The sequence below is a fragment of the Buteo buteo genome, chromosome 6 (assembly GCF_964188355.1).
Source record: "Buteo buteo chromosome 6, bButBut1.hap1.1, whole genome shotgun sequence".
In the NCBI taxonomy this organism is placed as follows: Eukaryota; Metazoa; Chordata; class Aves; order Accipitriformes; family Accipitridae; genus Buteo; species Buteo buteo.
The window spans coordinates 19404537-19427467 of record NC_134176.1 but is presented as its reverse complement, the minus strand read 5'-3'; the positions used below and the strand labels follow the sequence as shown (position 1 = coordinate 19427467).

At 43.0% G+C, this 22931-nt stretch overlaps 1 protein-coding gene across 1 annotated transcript; it reads left to right on the top strand.

Annotated features, from left to right (window-relative positions):
* The first annotated feature begins 11950 nt into the window (after nt 1-11950).
* CALM1 (calmodulin 1) lies at nt 11951-21525 on the top strand. The gene is made up of 6 exons (XM_075029989.1): nt 11951-12105; nt 15228-15258; nt 16221-16364; nt 18469-18575; nt 20048-20183; nt 20410-21525. The coding sequence occupies exons 1-6, from the start codon at nt 12103-12105 to the stop codon at nt 20436-20438; spliced, it is 450 nt and encodes a 149-aa protein (XP_074886090.1). The 5' UTR covers nt 11951-12102; the 3' UTR covers nt 20439-21525.
* Nucleotides 21526-22931: the final 1406 nt, after the last annotated feature.

Below are 22931 nucleotides of genomic sequence, written 5' to 3'. Positions count from 1 at the left end.
GCAGCAAATACAGGATAGTCACACTCCAAACAAAAAGGCTAAAGCAAAATTCTGAACAGCTATTCACTAAATAGCACCGTCTAACCTGAACGCTGAATCAGACAGTGATCCCGAAGGAAAAAATAGCACAGGATGATGTTGTTCAAGGCTGTCATATAATGTAAACAACCCACTTCAACTTTAACACTTCCCAGCTTTTCCATGCTTGAACGTGCAACTGTAATGCCTTTATTTGACTGTTTGTTTACATGTGTATACTTGCATGCATGTATAAATGCAATAAATACACATATCAAATAGAAACAATGAGTCAAAAATGGCACAAGTTTTAGAAGAAAGGACACATTACCTGAAAAAGAAAAAATTCAAACTATTCTCCTAATGTGAACATGTAGTTCCATATTCTGTTATTTGGTAGTACCATTCAGGCTCCATAAGATGGCAGACCTGCATATATTTAACAGATGTTAGTGTAATGGCATTGCTGTAAATACATTGCTTTTAAAATGGTTGCTTTAAATGGATGGTGCATGTTATTAGTCAGAATGTTTTGAATGTGATATATTTAGAACCGTAATGAACTCTGCTTACTACTCTGTATTACCTTTCCCATACTCACTGATGGCTTTGGACATGGCCTACATAGAGCACCCATAAAAAAAAATAAAATGTAGCATTATCACTCAGAGCTGATTGATTTGGAATTACCTGAACTTGATCAATGTAGCTCTTTCTAATAAACATGTAATTGGTATTTATTCCCATTGATTCATTCCAGCAACTTGTGCTCAAAGTAAGCTAATTCTTAGAATATAATTGCTGTTCTGAACACACTAAAGCTCTCGAGTTTACCTTTTAAACAGTCTGCTTTCCAGAAGACTGTTTGGGGCAACAATTATTTACTTGTTAGCCCTGAAATTGCTATATTTATTTCTCATTGAATGATGATGTCACTTCGAAAAGCTTTTTTTAGGTTCTCTGACATGAATGTAGTTCTATTATTTGTACAGTCATTGTAATAAATTAATACAACAAATTGGCTTTATGACTAAAATACAATGTTTAAGGTTGTTCTGGAGAATACTTTGCGATGCCTTTACCAGTGCTTTATAGCCATTTCCTTTCCATTTGTTAAGACCTCAAGATGGTTTAGACCTAAGATTTTCAATCATGAATTTTTTGAAAACGCTATCATACTTTAAATGACCAAGTAAGAAATGGAATGAGCTTGCAATCTCTCTTTTATGTTTCACTTTAGCAAACCCTCACTCATAAATGTTATAATTACACAGGCATATAATTTTCCCATAAAGGTTTCATTGCACTTGTTCCACTTGGCTAGGACTACAAGGAAAAGCAGCTAGATCGTTTTTAATATTTTGAAAGAATTCTTTGGAAAAAATACAGTAAGAAGTGTTCATGCCAGCAGGAAAGCAGTTTGTACCCAGTAAGGCTGTGAAAAGGAAATCACAGTAATTTTAAAATAAAAAGTGTTCTACTTCCTAGCAAGCAAACAGAATAAAGGAAACAAATTACCATGGTATCTAACTCAAAATCCTTCCAATAGCACATCAGGAATGTTATCCTGAAAACTGTAGTTAGGAAGAAAACTTCACTAGAGTCAAGAAATTGGGCCGTTATGTTCATATGCAAATTTGCAATTTTTTCATATGTAAACATGCTCTTTAATAATTGCTTAGCAGTGAAACCTTATTTAAAATACTGCTCCCTGACACATTCACAGACTTCTTGCTGACTCACTCTTCAAGAATGGGATTTTGAAAAAGAGCAATGAAAACACTCCCAATAACAGAAATACTGAAGAATTTAGATAATATTATGAGTGTCTGTAACCTACGTTTAGATGGTTATTGGATCTAGCTTCACAGATGTGCCAGGAAGTTTTTGGTGGTTTGAAACTCCCATTGTTTTTAAAGCGGTCCTGTAAGCCTCTTACTGGTGCAGAGAAGGCTTTGTTATTTGTTTGCTTCTGGTTTATCCATTCTCATTTCAATTAGAGACATATAAAAAACCCCACACAAGTGGTTATGGCATGTCTGCAGCTCCTTATGCAACAGGGCTGTAGGGGGTTTTGGCCAGGCCCAAGGGGCCCCCTAGACACCCAAAAATGTCCAGAAGTCCCAGACGGAGGCAGGCCAACCTTGCGTGCCCCTCCACAGCTTCACAGCTCGGGTCTAATTTTGCAGAAGCATCTCTTTGTGTTGAAAAGATTTTGCAGCATTTCAGCAAGATATTTAAGAAATCACTCATCGCTTTATCGCGCATATCCTCCTCCAACTGTCACTCAAACTGTCATTTCGAGCAGCAGTCCAAGAAATGCTTCTCACACTCATAGTGGAAGGGCAGAATAAGCAAATTTGTACTGCCACATTTTGTACCTCTGGCACCCTGCGTGACGGAGAAGGAATGCGAAAAGAGGCTTTGCCTTTCTGATACAGAAACCCGGCTCTAAAAAGATAACTGACTGAGGAAAAGCTTCTTCCTGGCAGTTCTGGCTCACGAGCCAAGCTACTGCTACTAGCTGCAGCAGCAGCAGCACGAAGAGGCGGGAAATCTAGCGCTAGGGCTACTCATACTGCCAGGAACGGCCGAGAGCCCTGCGGACCTCGCAAGCCTCTGCGGGCGCGGCCAAGGCCAGGCTCCGGGCAGCCACCACCGCCACACCCGCCGCCGGCCGCGTCCGTCCCCACAGAAGCCCTCCAGTACACGCACTCCAGCATCTTCACTTGACGCATTGCAGGTACAACGCAACCAATCAGAGGGCTTGACTCTTACCAGCTAACCATTGCAGAGTCCCTTTAGCCAATCAGGCGTCCCTTGACAAAGTGCTGCCTCAGATGCCTCAGTACCGCTTCCGTCGCGGGCCGCCGTGCCAGGGTGCGGTAACCTTCCGCGAGAGGATATAGGCCCTGCTGCCGGCGAAGGCGCAGGCGAGCAGCTGGCTGTCGGCGGCCGCCCGCCGAGCCAGGCAGGCAGGCTGACTGACTGAGGTGCCCTGGCTGCCCTGGCTGCCCTAGCGTTGCTCCCGATGCCTGAGCCGCTGCCTCTCCCTCGCTGGCGGTGCGGAACCCGGCAGGGAGCGGGGTGCTGCTGCCGGGCCAGCTGCGCCGCGGCCGCCTTTCCCCGGGCAGCTAAGGGCCGCCGACCCGGCCGAGCGCAGCGCAGAGCCTTCCCGCCCTGGTCCCGCTGGCGGCGGGAAAGGAGGGGGGGGGGCAAAGTTTCACTCGGGAGGCTACAGGAGTCTCTGGGAAAGCAAAGCGTTTTGCGATGTGCCGCCCGGGCCCCTGCTGTTGCAATGCGAATCGCCATCAGCAGTCGCTGGCGTGGAGACGGGGAGCCTGGAGAGCCACCAGAGCCGAGCCAAAGTCTCAATTCAGGCAAATTTTGAAGTGCCTCCAGAGGAGCTGCAGAGCTGTCTGTGCCAAGCCGGCAAATGACATTTGCTAGAGACACAGCTGAGAGCCCTGCAATGGCTTTCAGCTAATTGTGAATGCCAGCCATAGCACCTTTGGGAGTGACGGCCAGTACCCCTAGTGCTGACCACAGAACACACAGCACCAGGGAGAAATGCGAGCCCCCTAACAAGGGACAGGTGATAAGGGAAGCCTGGTGTCTTACCAGATTACTTACGTCTCCTGTAACAAACTGAAGTCCCCAGCATATCGACAGTTATTCCTCCATAGCCTTCCTTTGGGATGCCTGGTTGAAATTCCACCCCCTTCCCCATACCCACAGACCAAGTAATAAATACACTTTACTTTGAAGTGCAGGTCTCAATGTAGCTGTGTCTTCAGGGCAACGCAATGCTGCAGTTGCTGGCCTGGGACAGCGGTGAAAGATCCCTTACCTTACCGAACATCCAGCTGGAACAACCTGCACGAGGGCCCGGCAAGGGTGCCTAAAGAGGTTCGCTCTCTAAAAGACGCTCCCTGGCCCCACTGGAGGCTGAGGGATTGATGCGAGGATCTCAGGACAGCCAAAATTATAACTTTTTTTTTGCAAGAATTAAGCTAGATGACTACTTGGTACCCATGGACCTATGACGGAACAGAGTTCATTTTTTTTTTTTGCAGAAGCTTGTGGGCCAGCAATACATCCCCAAGGAGAGAACAAGATGAGACAAACTAAAGAAAGAAGTGGGAGGAGGAGTAGGAAGGTACCTATGCTTAAGTGATTTAACCCCATAATAATAATAACAAAATAGACTATTTTGAGTCTTTTGCTTTTTGCTTATTTGATGCTGAATATCTTGTTTCAGTTATATTTTAGTTAAGGAGATTGGTGCTCTGTAAGCACCTAAAATAGAATATGGAGATAGAGACAGCAGAAGCAGAATGGATGCCAAAGTGAAATGATCTGGAGTGCTGAGCACTGCATCAGCCCACACACAGGCCCACCCCAAGGATAGTGATGCAGAGAAGTCTTAGATGGTGCTCCCTGCTTGGAAAAATGATGTCAGTATTGGCAGACTCAAAACTAAACTGAAGGCTAACCAAAATAAACTCATTAAATGTACTTCCCTTCTATATAGCATAAAAATCCCATCCTGGGTGCAGTGCACCTTTGTGTTAGGCTTGTGCTCTTTAACAGTGCTGCTGACAGCTTCACAGCCAGCACATAACAGTGCACTTACTAAATATAAGTACTTAATTAGCATCTAGCATACTTCTGCTACCACAAAAATAATAACAAATAGCCATACTGTGGGGAAGGTCAATGCTGCTTGCCAGGAAAGGTGTGCACAAACTGCTAGATGCCTGGGACAGACCAGATTTTAGGCATATTCTTACCTCACAGAAGCTGACAGCCTCAGAATAAGGCAGGCAGAACAGAGATTTAATTAGGTAGCTGATGTGAACTGTACCCTCACAAAAACGTTGGGAAGAATAGCTGGCCCCATGGGACAGCTGTTTTCCAGGTTTACAAGGAAAGATGGGTTTTCTTGGCGGAATTTCAACAATGACGTGAGGTGCTTTAGGACAGAGGCACATGCATGCTCTGAGGGTCAGACATTTTAAGAGGCTGGACTTCACCTGTGCTAGTGCCCCCAAAGGTAAAAACCTAAAGTTCTAGACAAAGAACTGGATCAAAGAGAAACCTCAAGGGGGATATCAGAACCTAGATTCTGGAGGCATCAGATGTTCCTGTTGTTTTAAAAATTGTTTTCAATTTTAAAAAGTCTACTCAGACCTCAGTAGAGGATTTCCTAGGTACTGCCATGCCAGGTTCCCGAGGGAGGGGCAAGCTCTCCAGCAACAGGCTCTGGAGACTGGAATTTAGTTTTACAGTTTCTGGTAAATGATACTAGAAACGCATCTTCTCTTCAAGGTTGTTGAAAAACTTAGGGGTTTTTTTTCCCCCCCAAAAATGGTTATCAGGCAGTTTGAGAAGTTATTTCATTATCAGGTGGGTTTACTATTGATGGCAAGCACAAACAACATAAAATAGCTGTCCAAAGAAGTGTAATGATTCCATAGCTTTCTTCATGTACTTAAGACAAATGAAAAAGAGTATCGCCTGGCAATGATTCTGGTTTCCAGCATCTGTAATTTGGTATGCATGTATAATACTTCTCACCTCAGGCCAGCTCCATAGTATGGCAGATTAGAATACTGGATGTCTCTTGACGGCAGTATTTGACATCCATTAACTCAGGTGGTTTTGATCTTGTAACTTCTTATCGCAAGGAATCTGACAAACTGATAGAAACTCCTCGTGTTTCAGGTGTGTGAAAGAAAGGAAGGGAAGAATAAATCCCTAACTGATGCAAATTAACATGGATTTATTGACTTCAGGGCATGTTTACAGTTGCTGAAAATCTGTACCGGAAACTACAATTCTGATTTAAAATTATGATCACCCTTGAACTGTGTATGTGGAGTTGCTGAATTTTTTACCTCTAGCTGTAGCATGAAGACTTATGACAGCCCTACCCAACCCAAAGAATTTTTTTTTTAACATAGACCTACTACAAAATTACAATTTGTGGTTAAGTAAGGGAGACTTGGCCATTAGAGGATGTATCTGTGGATTTTTACATGCCTGTCTGCCTATGTCATATATATTCTCATATATATATTCGTTAAATTTAGCTGGGACTTTTATTGCAAAATTAATGTCCCAGTTTGCCCCACAGGAATATTCAGATGAAAATGAATTACTCATGGACAAAGGAGAGGTGTAAAAAACAATGCAAATGGCTCGTTTAATAATTTCCATTATGTAAAAGAGCAATCCTGAGTATCCTCAAAGGTTTTTTTTTTCCTATGTTAAATAGGACAAACCAAAATGAGAAACAATGGTACTGGAGTTGAATGAACTAATTTCCAACCTTTCTTCTAAATTCTGAAGCATATTTGTTTACCATTGTTTATTATACCATTATATGCTATATGTTGGTTCAAAATCTGTAGCTAACAGCAACAGCTCTTCAGCTTTCATCTGTTAGTTCTAAGACAGAAATTTGAACCTATAGAGTAAACCAGGTTTTTGCCCACACAGTTTTCCAGCATATTCTTAAGAAATGAAATGCAACCTCAAGCTATTCCTAATAAGGTGAATCTGACTAAAAATTGTTTGTTTGTTACATTGTATCATTTAAAATTTTGAGGAATCGCTCTACTGACATTGGAAACAGAATTTTCCCTATCATTAGAATGACTGTTCTCATACATATCTTTCCATACAGAATATTTTAAAATATATTTGTGGTAAAAATAAATTACTTTTCTTTGACAGATGTCTTAACTGGAATCGTCATCAGGGAATATAGTTCACGTACATGTATCCAACAGTGAAGAAGCATGACCTAGGTATGCTTGACAATGTTGTGTAAAAATATTAAATACTTAGCAGACAGATATATAAATATTCTGTCTTCTTCTGCATTTGATTAGTGAAAAATAGTGGATACAATTTGGCTTTTATCCGTAAAAACACTAACAATAACAAAACATAAACAACAGAAAAATGGAAAGAGTAACTTCTGTTTATATCATGAATCATCCAATGTTTACCTTCCTATGAAACTGGCAATTACTAAAACTGAGAAGGAAAATCCTGTTTTCACATACTCCAATGTTTCTAGAGAACTCTTCATAGGACTATGAAGAAAGATTGGTTTTTTAAGACTGTGAAAAAGTTTTGTTCTTTTTTGATTTGTTTTACATTTCAAGTGTAAAAAAGTAAGGAAAAGCACTTTGGTTTAAAATAATTATTTTATAATGTTTAATCTGCAAGATATATAACTGGGTTTATGTATGGGAGCAGGTCTGTAATTACCATCTGTGCAAGTCTTTTTAAGATTGGATCTTTAAGGTTCCCAACTCAAACTGCCCTAAGATTAAAACATGAAACACTTCAAATTATTGGGCCTCAAGGATGCCGATTTACATAGCTACATAGAAAAGGATTCACTAATTTAATTGCAATGTGTAAATAATTTAGTTCTAACCAATGGCTGTATCAGTTTCATATCACCATCTAAAACTTTACAAGATGACACTCAACATAGGTAGCAACTACTATTATTAAATTACATAGATGGCCTTCTAATGCTTAATGCTCAGTAAAAATCCATAATTGTATGTGATTTTGATACACGCTAGTGGGAATGAGGCAAATATAAAGAAATCATGAGCATATAAAAAGATTGGGGAGTTTTGGTTTTCTTCTCTCTCTCTCAAAAAAGAAACAGTCATCTACAGGAACATGTATGCTCCCTTTTAAAAGAGCTATCAGGTCTAGAAAATTAAATGTTAAGATTAAAGCAATTTTTATTTTCACATCTTGTATAAATATGGTCAAATCCAATTCTGTTCTAGCTTTTTATTTCAATGGAGTTCCACCCACTTATTTGCAATCTTAGTGAAAATCATAGAGTATTTTTATAAGGATACTGGCTTAGATTTCACAGCTGCCAATGGCATTTAGAAACATTAATTTTGTGGAAAACGGTCTCCCCCCCCAATTGCCTATAGGAACAGAATTTTATAGAGAGGGTGAAAAACTATTTTCTGATATACCAACAGAATTCCAATTGACCTGAAAAGCAGTACAACAAATTAAAACCCAGTTTGGGTAGTTCACACATATAACTGGCAATATTACAGCCATGAAAACTAATTATGAATTTGTTCCAGTTGCACAGATGTTGCACGCACATATATACTTGATTTTGGCTTCTTACACTTCTAACTTATTATATACTGGTTATCTATGCTTATCGCCATAGTATCAGCCTCCCAGCTGTGCATTAAATGATGTGACAAACTACTGTCCATCTGTTCTCACATCCATTCTCCCAGGGCAGATGTCTGTGAAATGTTTTAAATTTGATTTTTTTTAACTTATGTATATATAATATGAGAAAACGATTGATATGTATGAGGCCATGTTCTTCAGTGCTTACGTTAACAAAGCCAAGGTTGAAAAGCACACCTTGCATGTAAGTAGTAAGGTTTCTTATTTTTTTGAATTCTTAACAGAATTCCTCCTTGTATCTTAGGCTGCTCCCAAAGAATGGACATGTTAAGTCTCCACAGAAACAGAGACCAACCCTGTAACCTTACTGTCATATTAAGGCAAAATTTAGAAATGTAATAGTAGGTAGAATGGTTGCAAGTCTTTCACTGCAACTAATAAATGTATAAAATAATCTTTTGTGAATATTACAGCTTAAACACAAATCAACAAAAGCATGCTTAGTGATAGAGAGTAAAATAATTTAGAACAGTAAACATACCCAATCAGAAATTCATCTTAATAGCTATCGCATAGTCCTCCGTTCATAAAAAAAGCTCTGTAGCAATGGGATGGCCAAGTTCTATGGTTTTAGGCACAAATACTGAGTAATTCCATGGCCCTGCCCAGCTCCCACCGAGATCCAGGAGATTTTGGATGAGACTGTAGAAGATCCTGGCAAATCATTTGACGTTGTATGTCATTGGAATGACAGGGGCATTTCTTGCCTGCCCACAACTGAATGTAATTTTTAAGAGAACAAAGAATACTGATCAAAATCTAGCTGTACAATTGAGTGAAAGCAAATTTACAAGGAGCAGGCAGATGCCAGTTTAGATGAGGTTTTTCTACATTAAATAAGCAGCAAAACTTTAGTATTCTGTTTTGTTTACATTTATCACTGCCATATGTCAAATTAGGAAAAAATTCCCCTTAGTCAGAATGTTATTTTGGAGCATTAGCTGTGAAATATTTTCAAATACAGAAACTACTGCAGAACCTAACTGTGGCACCTTAACTGATCATCCTGAAATTCTTCTTAAATAAAGCAAGGTAACTATATTCCAAACTACTTTAAAAGTAACTTTATTTTAAAATTCAATTTTTAATATAAACGAATTATTAGACTGAACCATCAAGAGTTAGCAGAAGGAGACACAAAAAAAAAAAAAAAAAAAAGAAAAAGGAATAAATGCACAGCAATCCTTCTACTCAAAGGCCCTGTTAATCTTTGGCAACATTCATTGAATGTGACCGAGTGGCTTTTTACTTCACATTTCCAAGTTTCTTCACGTATGTCCGAACGCTGTAATGCTGATAGTTTGTAAGAGAATCTACATAAATTTTAATTACTTGTCTCATAGTCTGTCTTCAACAGATAAATCTAATCCCTTCACTTTTTAACAAGTGAAGGTTTGGATCAATGGAAGAACATATTACATGCACTTAAAATTAACTTTAAAGAGACTGAAGTAAGGCACCCACATTCTAAACCGTCACATTTAAATGTCGGTAGGATTATTCTCCTGATAATACCTTCAGCCTTCCACGTTAGAAACATTTTGGCCAAAGACCGTGAGACTGCATTAGCTATTTACCTTTGCGAGATAATTGTACAAATTTATTTGCCCAATATTTATATAGAATTCAGTGTTTCAATAATGAGATCTTCACCTGTATAAGACAAGCACAATGAGGTAAATGATTTGTACATGAACACTGTTCTTCACACATCCCTGTGAGACTTGGGGAGTTCCAAGATTCACTTATCCAAGGAAAAGCTCTTGTAGCCCACATCAATCAAACATTGTGCCATATTTTCCAGAAAGAAATTAAGCTGGGAAAATAAGAGCTTAAAATTGTTGGTCTGGTTTGAAAACAAAAGATCAATTCGTGTGTTCTTCCATAGCAAAAAAATAAATCCAATGTCATTGCTTAGTAGTTAAAAAAAAAAGAAGTATATTAAAAATAGGAGGCTGGGCATGCTGCATCTAAAATGGAAGCTGTCTATAAACCTATCATTTTCAGACTAGCCAGCTGCAAACTGGCTTCTGACACCATTTCATACACTAGTTCCTACACAAATGTTAGGATGATTTGGGGACCAAACTATGGCACATTAAATGCATTATTTTGTTTGCTATGAGAAATCCTTCTAGATTGTAAACAGGTAACTGTTGTGTTTGCCAACCTATCACTGTGTTCCAGAAAGGCAAGCAAATAAATTGTAACTTCAGTGGCAGAGCTATTGAAATTCTTAAAACAGAAACCAACTGGTTATGTCTTTATTTCAAACACTGAAAGTACACATGATTTTTCAAGAACAGAAAAATAGAAAAATGTATTTTAAAAGATTTAGTGCTATACTGCAAGCAGATCATCAGAATTATGATCACATTGGAAATACTGCTAGCCTCCCATTCCAGAGAGAGGCCCAAACTAAAACCTTAACTAGAAATATCTTGAACTACAAGCAAGCTCAAAATCTATGGGTACCTGTCATGAATGGAACCAAAATCCTTGATTCCGGTGTGGGTCCATGTTTGTTTGTGCTTCCATACCTATTAAAGGAGGTGCAGTGTGAATATTACAATATTTACCTGGTTTATTATCAGTTGGACAAAATCCTCAAACCCAGACCAGACAGAGGAGAAATGAAGAAAACATTTGACATCAGGACATGCTTTTGCTGCCTCTCACTCGTAGGCTACAGCCGTTCTGCTGAGAAGAGGCTGAAGTGACACGTCAGTGTCAACTGGATTGAATTTTACTGTCATCTAGATTTTGGTGCTTGACAAAGCCCTACGATGAAAAACCGGCAGCTGTGCTCGCTTCAGCATACCGGCTTTACAGTCTCTGTCGTAGCCCCCTCGTCGTTCAGATTTCCCCGAAGAATGTGTTTTATTAACGCAACACACACCCCCCCCCCCCCCCGTGCCATCATCCTCTCTCAGGTGCCGCTCCGGGCTCCCCGGGGGAGGGCAGGCCACCGCACCGCCTGCGGGGATGCTGTCTTAAAAAAAAAAAAAAAAAAAAAAAAAAAAAGCACCAACTCGGCCGAGATTCCCCTCACGCCCGGGGGTCCCAGCCTAGAGACCGACGGGGAGATGGGGAGCCGCCTCGACGCGGGGCCGGCGGGGTCCCCGCGGTGACGCAGCCCCGCGGCGGGCAGCTCTCTCCCCGCCGGCCCGGCCGCTCGGTGGAAGATGGCCACTGCCGGGGCCAGGCTGCCCTCGCCCCTCGCCGCCCGGCTTGGGAGCGGGAGGAAGGACGGGATGGCGGGCTGAAGCCCTGTCGCCCCGGGAGCGGGGCCTCTCCCTCGGGCGGGAGAGGGGGGGCTGCTCACCCGCCTGTCCCTGCGTGGCTCTTACCTCAAGGGGCGAGGAGACAGGGAAAGGGGAGAGGAGCACGGCGGGAGGGGAGGAGGGGGGGGGCACCGCTGGGCTGGAGCCCGCCGCGGCCCCCGCTCCCGCAGCGGGCAGGCGGCCGCCGGCCGCGCCTCTGGGGGCGAGCGGCCGCGGGGCTGCGGAGCGGGGGGGGGGGGGCGGGCGGGGAGGGGGGGGGGGGAGCGGGCCCGCCGGGGGAGGGGCCGGGCCGCGGAGGGGGCAGGGCTGCTCGCCGCAGTCACCCTCACACATACCGCGCCGGGGAGGAGAGAAAAAGGCCCCGCTCCGGCGGAGGGATACAGCCCTACATATATAGCGGGGCGGCGCAGGCTCACACCCCCAGCACTTCCCCGAGCCGCGCCGGGGAGGAGGTAGCAGCAGCAGCAGCAGTCGCCGCCGCCGCCGCTCGTGGTCGCGCAGTTCGTGCAGCCGCCGCCGGGCCCGCCGCCGCGCCATGGTAGGTAGCTCGACCGACCGACCGCGGCGCGGGGTGCCTGGGCTGGCGCGCAGGAGGCTCGCTGCGGAGCCGGGGACGGTGGGGTCGGTGGAGCCGGGCTTTCCCCGGGGAGGAGTAGGGGGTGGGGGGGGAAGAGAGCCCCGCGGGGAGGGGGCGGCGGGAGGCCGCAGCCCTTCCCGCCCGGGTCCCCGGGGTCCGAGCGGGCTGGTGGCTGCGGACGCCCCCCCCCCGCCGCGCTGCGCGGGATCGCCGCGGAGCTGTGGCCCTTCCTCTTCCGCCGCTTCCTTCCCCTTTCCCCGGGGCCTGCCGTGTGGGCGCCCCGGCCCCGCGCCCTCTCGCCGCGGCCCCGCCTCGCCTTCCCCCGCATGCGGCGCTCGCTCCCCTCCGGAAAGGGCCGGGCGCGTCTCCCCGGGGCCGCGGCCCCTCCGCCGGGCAGCGCGCGTTGCGGGGTGGGGGCCGTGCCGGGCGGGGCGCCGGTCTGCGGGCGGGGATCCCGCTCGGCTCGGGCACTAGCTGCACTGCGCAGGGAGCGGGGGGGGGGCGGCCCGGGGGAGGGCACCGCGCTGCAGCTACTGCGCCCTCGCCCGCCCCCCCCCCATCCCCCCCAAAAAACGCAGCAGCGGCGGCGGAGCCCATCGGTGTCTGCATTACATCATGTCTCCTCCTCTTCCTCCCCGGCCCCCGCGCGCACCCCCCGGCTTGGGGGGGAGGGCGGACCGGGGCGCAGTGCGCGTTGTTCGGTTGGAAACGGCCCAACGCCCGCATGGGAGGCTCGGCGGGGGGAGCGCAGCGTTCCCTCTCCCCCGGGGGGCTGCGGGGGAAGAACCGCTGCCCCCCGCCGAAGGCAGGGGATGGGGAGGGCTGGCTGCGGAGCCTAGGCGCCCTCCCGGCTGAAGGATGAGGACGTGGTGTGGCCGGCGGCTGGAGAGGGAGGGGAAACGGGGACGCACTGCAGCAGTGGGTGGCTGCTGGCCGGGAAGGGCGCCTGTTGCGCCCGGCGGGCCGGGAACCTGCCGCTCCCCCGCCCGGGCGATGCCAGCCTCCGCCTCGCCTTGCGAAACGCGCCGGTGGTGGGCTTGGGGAGCAGCTCGCCTCGTCCCCCGGCCGTCGGGCGCTGCGGTGCCGGCCCGGACTCCTCGCCAAAGAGGGCAAGAGGAAGGGCTGGGATTTTCCCGGCAGTTTTTCGCTTCCTACGAGAGCGGCGGAACGGTTGCCGGCTGACCTCTAATCGCATTTTGGCAATCTGGGTGTTCCTCGGCTCTGTCTCTCCATCTCCCCTTCCCGTCGGGGAAGGCTGACATCACCAGGACAGGATCTGATGACTTGGCTGGGTGGGGTGATGGCTCCAGCCCTGGGTACCTTTGTCCTGTAGCTCGGGCGAGCGGGCGATGGTGGTGCCTGTTGCTTGGGAAGGTGAACCCCATGGCGGTTTAGGGGCGGGTTGCGTGCTTCTGGCATCGCCGTGTGTGCGAACTTGGTTGTTTTATTTTTTTTTTAATTCGAAATCTGATTTTTAGAAACATCCAGAGAGCTCCGACTAATGGGGCAATGAGCCGGTGCTGTGGGTTGGAGGTTTTTTGCCGAGGTGTGGCTCTGTTTCCTGTTCTGCAGGGCATTGAGTCTGTTATGTAAATTCCTTGTATAATCTTTTAAGTAAAACCTCGCATTTTCTGGAAAGTCACAAATAGAGTGCAGAGAGTCGAACTGGATTTGGAACACAAGTTTTCTGCTGTTATTAAAGAAGACTTGTTAAATTTGAACTGTCTAGCTGTTAACATTTCTACATGTGTCTCCCCCCCCCCCCCCCCCCCCCGTGCATATGGGGAATTGTTTAATCGTTACATACATACATTAAAACATTAAAAAAACCTTAACCCCAACACCTATTCAGAGGTGAAATCTGTGTATGGCACTTAACGTACAGCAGGCTTTCAATCCTACTCTGTTCCGCTGTGCAAGAGCTTCACAGATTGTATAGCCTGTTAATTCTCCATTGTATTATTCTTTACTGCAGTTAAGTGGTTTTTATACTTGAATAATAGTATTTTAGGACAAAAGGGTCACAAGATGCCTGCTTTCTCTGACCTACAAAATTGTCTGTTCTATTAGTAAAAGCTGTCCAATAAAGTGAGTTTAAAAGGAGTTAATATTTGTATTCTCTAGTATCTGTGACTAGGTGTGTAAAATCCAGGTGCTTTTTCTTTTTTAATTACTAGGAAAATTCCTATTTTTCCATAAAGAACGGGTTAGCTCCTTTGAGTCCACAAACAGTGAGCTTTTTGTGATGCTCTATCCATACAGAAGGTAGAGGCTTCTGGAAGGATGTGGTTAGCACAGTTAAGCTCTGGGAAAGCCCATTTAGTTGCCCACTGGGCTGTATACCTTGGGATGCAGCAGTGGCCTCTTGATGTACAGAAGGTCATAAGCAGGCATTTTAAATCTTGCCACTTAAAATGATGCATAAAACAACCTGCATATCAGTGTGGGGAGGCACCTTAAATTGCTTGGCTGAATGGAAGAATAATGTGATGCTTGAAAAACTGGCATTTTCTTTGTCAGGGATGGCAAAAATCTCCATAATGCCGAGTAGAATGCCTCCTAATATCACAGCACAGTCCTTTCTGTTACTGTAGGCTAATACTCGATGCAGTGTGGTGGGGGAGGGCGGACTTCAGTGGTGTTAGATCACTAGGTGGCACGCTTGTCATTAGTCTGCTAATGTGCAAATACCCCCACGCAGTATTAGGGTCACTATACTGTTGGAAATTACATCTGATGTGATGTGAAACCCCAAACACATGTCATTAAGGATTTCATGCCTCTCTGGCCAATTGCAAGGAGCCTGGCCTGTGTCCTTCACTTGACCAAATTGGATTCTCCAAGTCGAAGGATGGCATGTCTGGTTCTTCATGTGCAGTTTCAAAACAAGTTAGCTTATATGCTTTTGGAAACGGATGCATGGTGTAGGTGAGTGGAATCTCTTTGCAGAGGCAGAATTCCAGGGGTTGGAAGTGGCTTTGTAAAAGTAATGATAAATCACTACTGAAATCTAAAGGAAGTGTCTTGTGGCTTGCCATAGCTAGAGATAAACAATATTCTAAAATGTTCTATTCTTCGTGTAGGCTGATCAGCTGACTGAAGAACAGATTGCTGGTAAGTGTCTTGAGAAATGGTTATTTTCACTAATTCCTTGTGGCTAAAAGAAAATATATTATGTCAAACATAATGAGAAAAAAAAAAGCTTCCTGACAACTTCGAATCTGTACAACACTTTTTTTAAAAAGGCACTTAAAAAAAAAAACCACCAAAAAACCCCCAGACACCCCCCTGCCCCAAAACCAAAAAAACCCCAACAAAAACACAACACAACATTCCAGAAGATTACTGGTTCATTGCCTCTTAATTTAGACTGCTTGTTCCTTGGACTAGAGATAATGATTTTTTTTAGACTTTCAGACTTGAGCCAAGTCCTTCTAGATTTCTTGCAAACAGAAATAATTGCTAGACTCAAGTGAACTTGGAGTCAGAGCAGACCTAGGTACTATTTTCTTTTCAATAAAGTGAAGATAAACTTGAAATGAAATGGCAACAAATAAACCTAAAATGGATTTATTACACATTAATATAAGCCAGTGTCTTGTAAATAACTTCTAACAGAGTGTCTGTAATTCAGACTGGTTAGGAGAAGGGGCATTATTTGACCTTCTGGAGACCAGTCACCCACTTGTGGCTGACATCAGTTCTTATTGTCTGGTGCCTTACAAATAAGTTGTAAGTGACAGCACTCATTGTTTCTGTAAGTTTGTTAATGGTGAAGGGAACCCAGTGGGTCCCTTCACTTAGCCCAAGCAGCTGCTGTTTATGGTGCAACTGTGCCTCAAGCAAGATGATGTTGTAATGCAGATAATAGCGATATGAAATAAGTTTGAATTATGTGTTGGTACTGTAAGTAATTTTTTATTAATATTTGAGAGTGTTAATTTTCTCAATACGTGGACAGTTAGATAAAATGTTACTTAAAATTGTACCAGGCGTTGTCTGTGGAGTGGATTTTTAGTATGCGGTTTTCTCATGTTGTTGATGTTACTAAACACTGGGACTGTTTCTGCCTCTAGAATTCAAGGAAGCCTTTTCCCTATTTGACAAAGATGGTGATGGTACTATCACAACAAAAGAACTGGGAACTGTCATGAGGTCTTTGGGTCAAAATCCAACAGAAGCAGAATTGCAGGATATGATCAACGAGGTAGATGCTGATGGTAAGTGTTGGAAAGATAGTTACTAGTGCTGTGATCATCTTGAGTATGTATGACCTCCACACCTGGGCTTGGACTGCATAGAGAAGATTCTGTGACATGGATCTCTTGAAGCAGTTTCAAAATACTCAATAGAATCTAAACTCAGAGGGGTGTCAATTTTTTGATTGATCTCTGCGCAGCAGTCAAAGATGCTAGCAGTATTAGTGAGAATCTAAAAAAAGGGATGGGCAGAGACAAAGTTATGCTGTTTGTCTTTAATATTTTATGGGTCACAGGCTTCCTATTGCAATCTGACTTGCCCTGACCTGCTGTTAACCTGTGTTTCCACCCAGCTTTTCTATACATGTTTCGTCAGCCCATGTTGGTCTTAATAGCTGTATTAATGTCTGTGGTTTTGTCTAAGGCCAAAAATGTGGTAGGAGTGGAATAGAGCTAAACTTCCAAGAATTGAGAGCACAACAGGGAGAGACTGTGTAGTCTAATGTAGTCTGTCAGATCACTGATAGACAGGGGAGAGGGACTGGAGGCAAAGGCAGAAAAACCTTCCTCTATCAAGTCTATCAGGATTATTTTAAATGGATGCCAGAAAGGGTAACTGTGCATTTTGTTTCTGAAATTTGACAGGCTAGCAGATACAAAAAGGAAAAATGCTTTCCCCTGCTTAGCGATGTCAAGGCTTTGATCTTGTATGTTGGTTGTGGTAGTGATTTGTCTCTCGTATCTCTGTAAAAGAAGAGTGAAAGTATGTTGGCAAGAGTATAGATTATCTGATTATCAGACTACGTTAATTACAACTACTTTCCTAAAAGTGTAAGCTGACCTTAATTGCTAACTCTTGGATGCAGATACTGGAAAAACTTCAGGGTTTGCAGTGCTACGCAGAATTTGTGTATAGTGGCTTCTTTAGGCTGCGGTCCACAACACTTCACTAGTAGATTAAAAATGAAGGGAGACTGAGGACTTCAGATAAGTATGCCTGCCCATCTGTTTAAACTTGTTTTATGGCAGAATGCTTTGCTATTATTCTTCATGTTCATTGAGGATTTTTTAAAGCTGAGTACAAGACCCATATTTGGATTTAGCTGGTAGATAAAGCTGGCCATGATGATAAATAGCCCTGTATGTCTCAATCTGGAATCTCTAAGCTGCAAAGGTTTTCTTAAACTGCATTTATTTAGCTTTTTTTGCTATACTTACCCAATGAGTTTGTATGTTTCCCTCAAGCAATGCGTAGATCTTAGTTGCACAGTGAACTATTTAATGTGGGGGTTTTTGGCATATAGGGGTGAATACTGACTATACAAACCTAGTTGCTGCTGTTTTAAAGAACTTGTTTATTCATAATGCCATTTTTCTCATAGCTTTGAGCAGCCTGAAGTTTGAATCCTTACTTTGAGTCAAGAACTTAGTCTTAGGGGTAAGGTCTGGATGTTACTAGGGTTTTTCAGTTTTGCAGTGAAATACCTATAAGAATACCTACTGCTAAGCTTATCAGAGATACCAAATAATGGCAGCTTTTCTCATGTCACAGGAATTTGAAGATCCTTGTTGCCCCTTAAAATGGTTCATTACTTCTCTGGTGTACAACATGTTGATGAGGAAGTTGATTTTTAACAAGGAACAAGTATTTATGAACAGCTTAGTGAAGTGTAATTTTCTCAAATTTTAGATATCCTGGATTTATAGTGCCAGCTTTATAATACATTCCTTCCTGGAATCTCCCATAGCAATTGGAGATTCTAAAGAAACTAACCGATTTACTTTGGGGAGTGATTTGAAGTGAAGGTAAGTCTTAGTATTGGTTAACCTTGAAGCATCAGACTGACACTCTACTTACAACTTGGGTTGCAGATGGTATGGCTTGACCTGGAGAGAAGGCAACAGTTGATTCGGTTGTGCTGAAACACTGCAATGACAGTGGCTACTGCACATTGTAATAGCAAAAAGGCAGTGGTAGTAATTTAGGGAGAAGATCCAGTTCTTCTATAAGAATGGTTTACAGAGGATCTGTCAATCTTGTCCCTGGCTAAGTTAAAGGCCTGATTATTTTTTTTAAAAAAGAAAAGCATGGAAGTTTAATTTTTGGAAGTTTCTTTTCATTAAGGCAATGGCACTATCGACTTCCCTGAATTTTTAACCATGATGGCCAGAAAAATGAAGGACACAGACAGCGAGGAAGAAATCCGTGAGGCATTCCGAGTCTTTGACAAGGTATTAATAAAAGTAAAAATACTCTTTAGAAGTAGTAATGATGATAATCTTTTTCCTCAGTGTTTTCATCCTTCTGGACAAGAAGAGAGAAAAAAGTCCTCTAGTAGAAGCAGAGGAATTGGAAACAGAGCAGGGACTGTTCTGGGAGCAGAACCAGGACTGTTGCAGGCTGGTTCTACCTGCTTTACACAGCAGGTCTAAGCTTTAGGTTCATCCATGAGGAAAACTTTCTGGCCTTTTCTTAGGAGCAGAGAGGAGCAGAACTTGATGCTTGTGGGGTGTTGGGGTTTTTGGGGGGAGGGGTGGGATTTTTCTATACCTTCCGACTTTGGGGGAATGGGGAAATGTTTGCATGGATGCACAAGGTTTTATACTACTTTATGGAAGCTTTTGAAGCTAAGATGATGTCATCAGTATTTAGAGGGACATGAAGTATTGCACGTTCCATTTCCAAGATGTGGACTTTGAGGTTGCTTTCAGGAAAACTTAAGAGCTCAGCTACCTCAGTCATCTTTAAGGATACTTGGGCATACATGATGAAGGTCAATTGTTTCTAGAACAGGGATTCCCCTCTTTGGATTGCTTGGATATGACAGATGTTATGAGAGAATTGTGTTGAGTAATGGCTGGTGTAGCTGCTAAGCTGATGCACATGCATATGTGGAAGAACGCATTACAACTTTTTTTATGGAAAAAAGTGGCAGACTCTAGTACTAGCTGAAAATATGCTAGTGTTCAATTGTTTGGTTAGTACTTCATCTACCCTGTGGGGTTATTTCTGCAGACTGGATTTGTGTTTAAAGCCACTGAGGTAGCTTATCTACTGGTGATGGCCATATGAACTGCACTAAGCTAGTGTATTCTTCCTGTATATGGATGAGGACAATTTCTGAGATGGCTAGGGATGAGCTCTAGGTTTGGATATTACTAATGGGAACATTGACTTAGAAGTGTCTCCCCCCCCCCCCCCCCCCCCCCAAGCTTTTCACAACTCCTTATGAGTAGAATTTAAATGCTTTATTTGAAGGCTTGTTTTGTATCGTCTTATCCAAGAAACCTAACCTAGCCACCTGCAGTCTGGTTATAGAGGTAGTATTACATGAAAGAGAAAGCTGACTTTTTTCTTGCTGGTGGGGAAATTGGTCTTTTTCTTTTTTTGCCTTGTTTAGGCAGCAGGCATTAAACAAAACCCACTTTGTTTCTGGGTTTACTTTTGAAAGCTCTTTAAAAGCATTAAAAATACCTTACCACAGTTACAAATCAGGCATGCAGTTACTCTTACAGTACAATAATTGTATAGAAAGGTACAGTGGCATGCATGCTTTGTAAGGCAATGGACTAGTACATATTGTAGGGTTATACAGTGTACTGAGTCTATATATCTGTCCCAAGTACCATAAAGCTAGTTCAGAAGCAGTTACGGGAAATGTCAGGATTGTTGATTGTGATCTTGTGCAACTCTTTCCTCACAGGATGGCAATGGCTATATCAGTGCAGCAGAACTACGTCACGTTATGACAAACTTAGGAGAAAAACTAACAGATGAAGAAGTAGATGAAATGATCAGAGAAGCAGACATTGATGGGGATGGGCAAGTCAACTATGAAGGTAAAAAGATGCTTGTCTTGACTCAAAACCATTACTGGGATTGAGCGAAAGTCTGTTGCATAGGGCATTAATTTCTAGTACTTGAGACACCAGTTTATTCAGTTGTCTACTTCTGTGGACAAAAACTTAGATGCAGTGAAGGGGACTTTATGTCAAACGTGTTTTGAGACTTATCAGTTTAAGCACTCTGGAGACAATAAATCACAGTGGCTTTTTATCTTTTCAGAATTCGTACAGATGATGACTGCAAAGTGAAGAGACCTCCTTTACACCTTTTTTCCTCTAGAAGAATCAAATTGAATCTTTTACTTACCTCTTGCAAAAAAATGTTCATTTATTCATTCTGTTTCTGTATAGCAAAACTGAATGTCAAAATACCTTCTGTCCACAAACTGCATGTAATGGTTGGTGGTCCTGTCCCCAAAAGATAAAGTTAAACATCAGTTTTACAATATAAATAATTGTACTACCTTGAAAATTAAAAAAAAAAGGAAGCACTTAGTGAACTCAAAAGTTCCATTTGCTAATGACTATTACACTGTTTGGGCTGGCCAGTTTTTCATGCATGCAGCTTGACAATTGAGCACAGTCAGACATTTGTATTAAAAGGAAAAAAAAACAACCTAAAGGATCCACTCTTTTGTTCAACAGTGGATTCTAGTTCAATTTGTAGTATAAATTGTCATAGCTGGTTTACTTTAAAATTGGTTTATACCTCAGGATGGTATGCAGCAAAATGGTTGAAGGATGCAAAACTTAGAGAAAATGCCCTAAAGGTTGAATGGTTTTCCTGTACGTAGCAGTGTGCTCCAAAAATATGATGATCTTAACTATGGATGGCATGTCTGTGTTAAAATACTGGTTTAACATTGTCTGCATTGCACTATAGTGAAACGGGTGTCGGGCTGTTACCGTTCACAAAATTTTTAAAAGAAACCTTCACCAAGGGAGCATCTTTGGACTCTCATATTTTTAAAACCTTCTGTACCATGACTTGGAGCTGGCGGAGTAGCCTGTGGACTTCAGCACAACTATCAACATTGCTGTTCAAGATATTACAATTTATGTCCATTCCAAGTTGTAAATGCTAGTCTTTTTTTCCAATAAAAGACCATTAACTTAAAGGTGGTGTTAAATGCTTTGTAAAGCTAAAATATATATATAATTGAGATAATAAACCAAAAAAGCAGTAGGAGGGAAGTGTTTCTATGAATGACTTGCTGCTAAATTATAATGCACATGTATGCAATAAGTTATCCCCTATCTTTTCAAGATGGCAAGAACTGACCTCCTGTAACCCAAGACCTTTGCTATAAATAAATGAACTTGTGCTTGCCTTTCATATTACGACAATGTTAATTTAGTTGGTCTCAAAGTCGTGTAATGCTGACTCGTCAACTATCAGCACAGAAGTAACACCATTTCACTAAAGTGGAGAGCTCTGACCATGCATGTCAATACTGGGGAAACATGTATAGGTTGCTTATGTTTTTTTTGACAGATTATAGAAACTAGTTGGAGAACTTAAACAGCATGAATTTCATAGATACCTATGATTCTTAAATATGCCAAAAATGCATTTCTCTACCCACAGAAAGAAAACAAAAGGACATTTCTTTTACAATATGTAAAAAAAACAACCAAAACAAACAAACAAACAAAAAAAAACCAAACCCCAAACACTAAGCCTTTTTGGAAACTGGGGCTATTATATCTTGACTATCTTCTCAAACACTTGCATGAATTTTGTGGGGTGGAGAAGAGGACTAGGGTTAATTTAAAAACCATCTTGTTACTTCTGCTTTGCATGCACTAGCAGTGCTTAGTCATTCCAGGTCTCTGAGTTGGTGTTCTCTGATCCTTCAGCTTCCCCATGAATGAGTGGCAAAGCAGCTATGACCACTCTTCTTTGTTTGAAAGAAGAATGCTTTTTTTTTTTTAATAGCAGAGCCTCCGTGTGGAAGGCTTTTATGCTTGGGAGGGAGGGACTACAGCTTAATTACTTGACTGTAAGTTTGTTTCCAAACGTAACTGGAGTTGCAAACCTTAATTGCTTAATTGCCTTTGGTTTTGGAGAGTATTGATACTATCTCTTGAAAGGGATGCAAGTCTCCATTCATCCTGTCTAACTGAGGTGCCTGTGTTAAGAACTTGGTTGCTTGAAATGCAGCTTTGCTCAGTGGGGGTCAAGAGACACCTCCAGAAGGCAATTGAGACTATCTGCCTTCAGTGATTTTTTTTTTTTAATTATTTTATTTTATTTTTTCCTGGGGGGTGGGGGGAGTTCTGGGTGATGAGGGACCCAGACACCTTAACCAAGTGCCTAAAAGTTAGATGGGCTGAATGTAGGCAATTGTTTAGATCTCTAGTTGTTGCAAAGGCTTTTTGCTATGGCTGTGTATGCTGTCCTAGCAAACTGGCCATGATGATGGGAATGTCTGACTGCCATTTGAAAGTAGTGTCTTGCATGGCAGCTGCAAACTGCTACTTTGGTAGTGCTTGAGAATGGCTGCACTGATTCTGTAGACCAGCTTTTAAAGAGAATGTACTCAAGAGACAGGCAAGGTAGGAGCAATGGTTGCTGCTCTGAACTAATTACTTCTTCTGCCTGAGTGTGCAGAGAGATCTTGTCTAGTAGGTAAATGCTTCTTACCATCTATCTGTCATTCACTCACGGTTGGTAGGGTAGTTCATTTAAGAACAGCTGCTTTTAGTTTATTCAGTGTGCTCTGTGCTTGCTAGCAAAGA

What these genes read in the sequence shown, in the direction of transcription:
- CALM1 (XM_075029989.1), top strand. An exon ending in CAACGAGGTAGATGCTGATG is followed by an intron (nt 16,365 to 18,468) that starts GTAAGTGTTGGA and finishes CTTTTCATTAAG; the next exon opens with GCAATGGCACTATCGACTTC. An exon ending in TGGGCAAGTCAACTATGAAG is followed by an intron (nt 20,184 to 20,409) that starts GTAAAAAGATGC and finishes TTATCTTTTCAG; the next exon opens with AATTCGTACAGATGATGACT.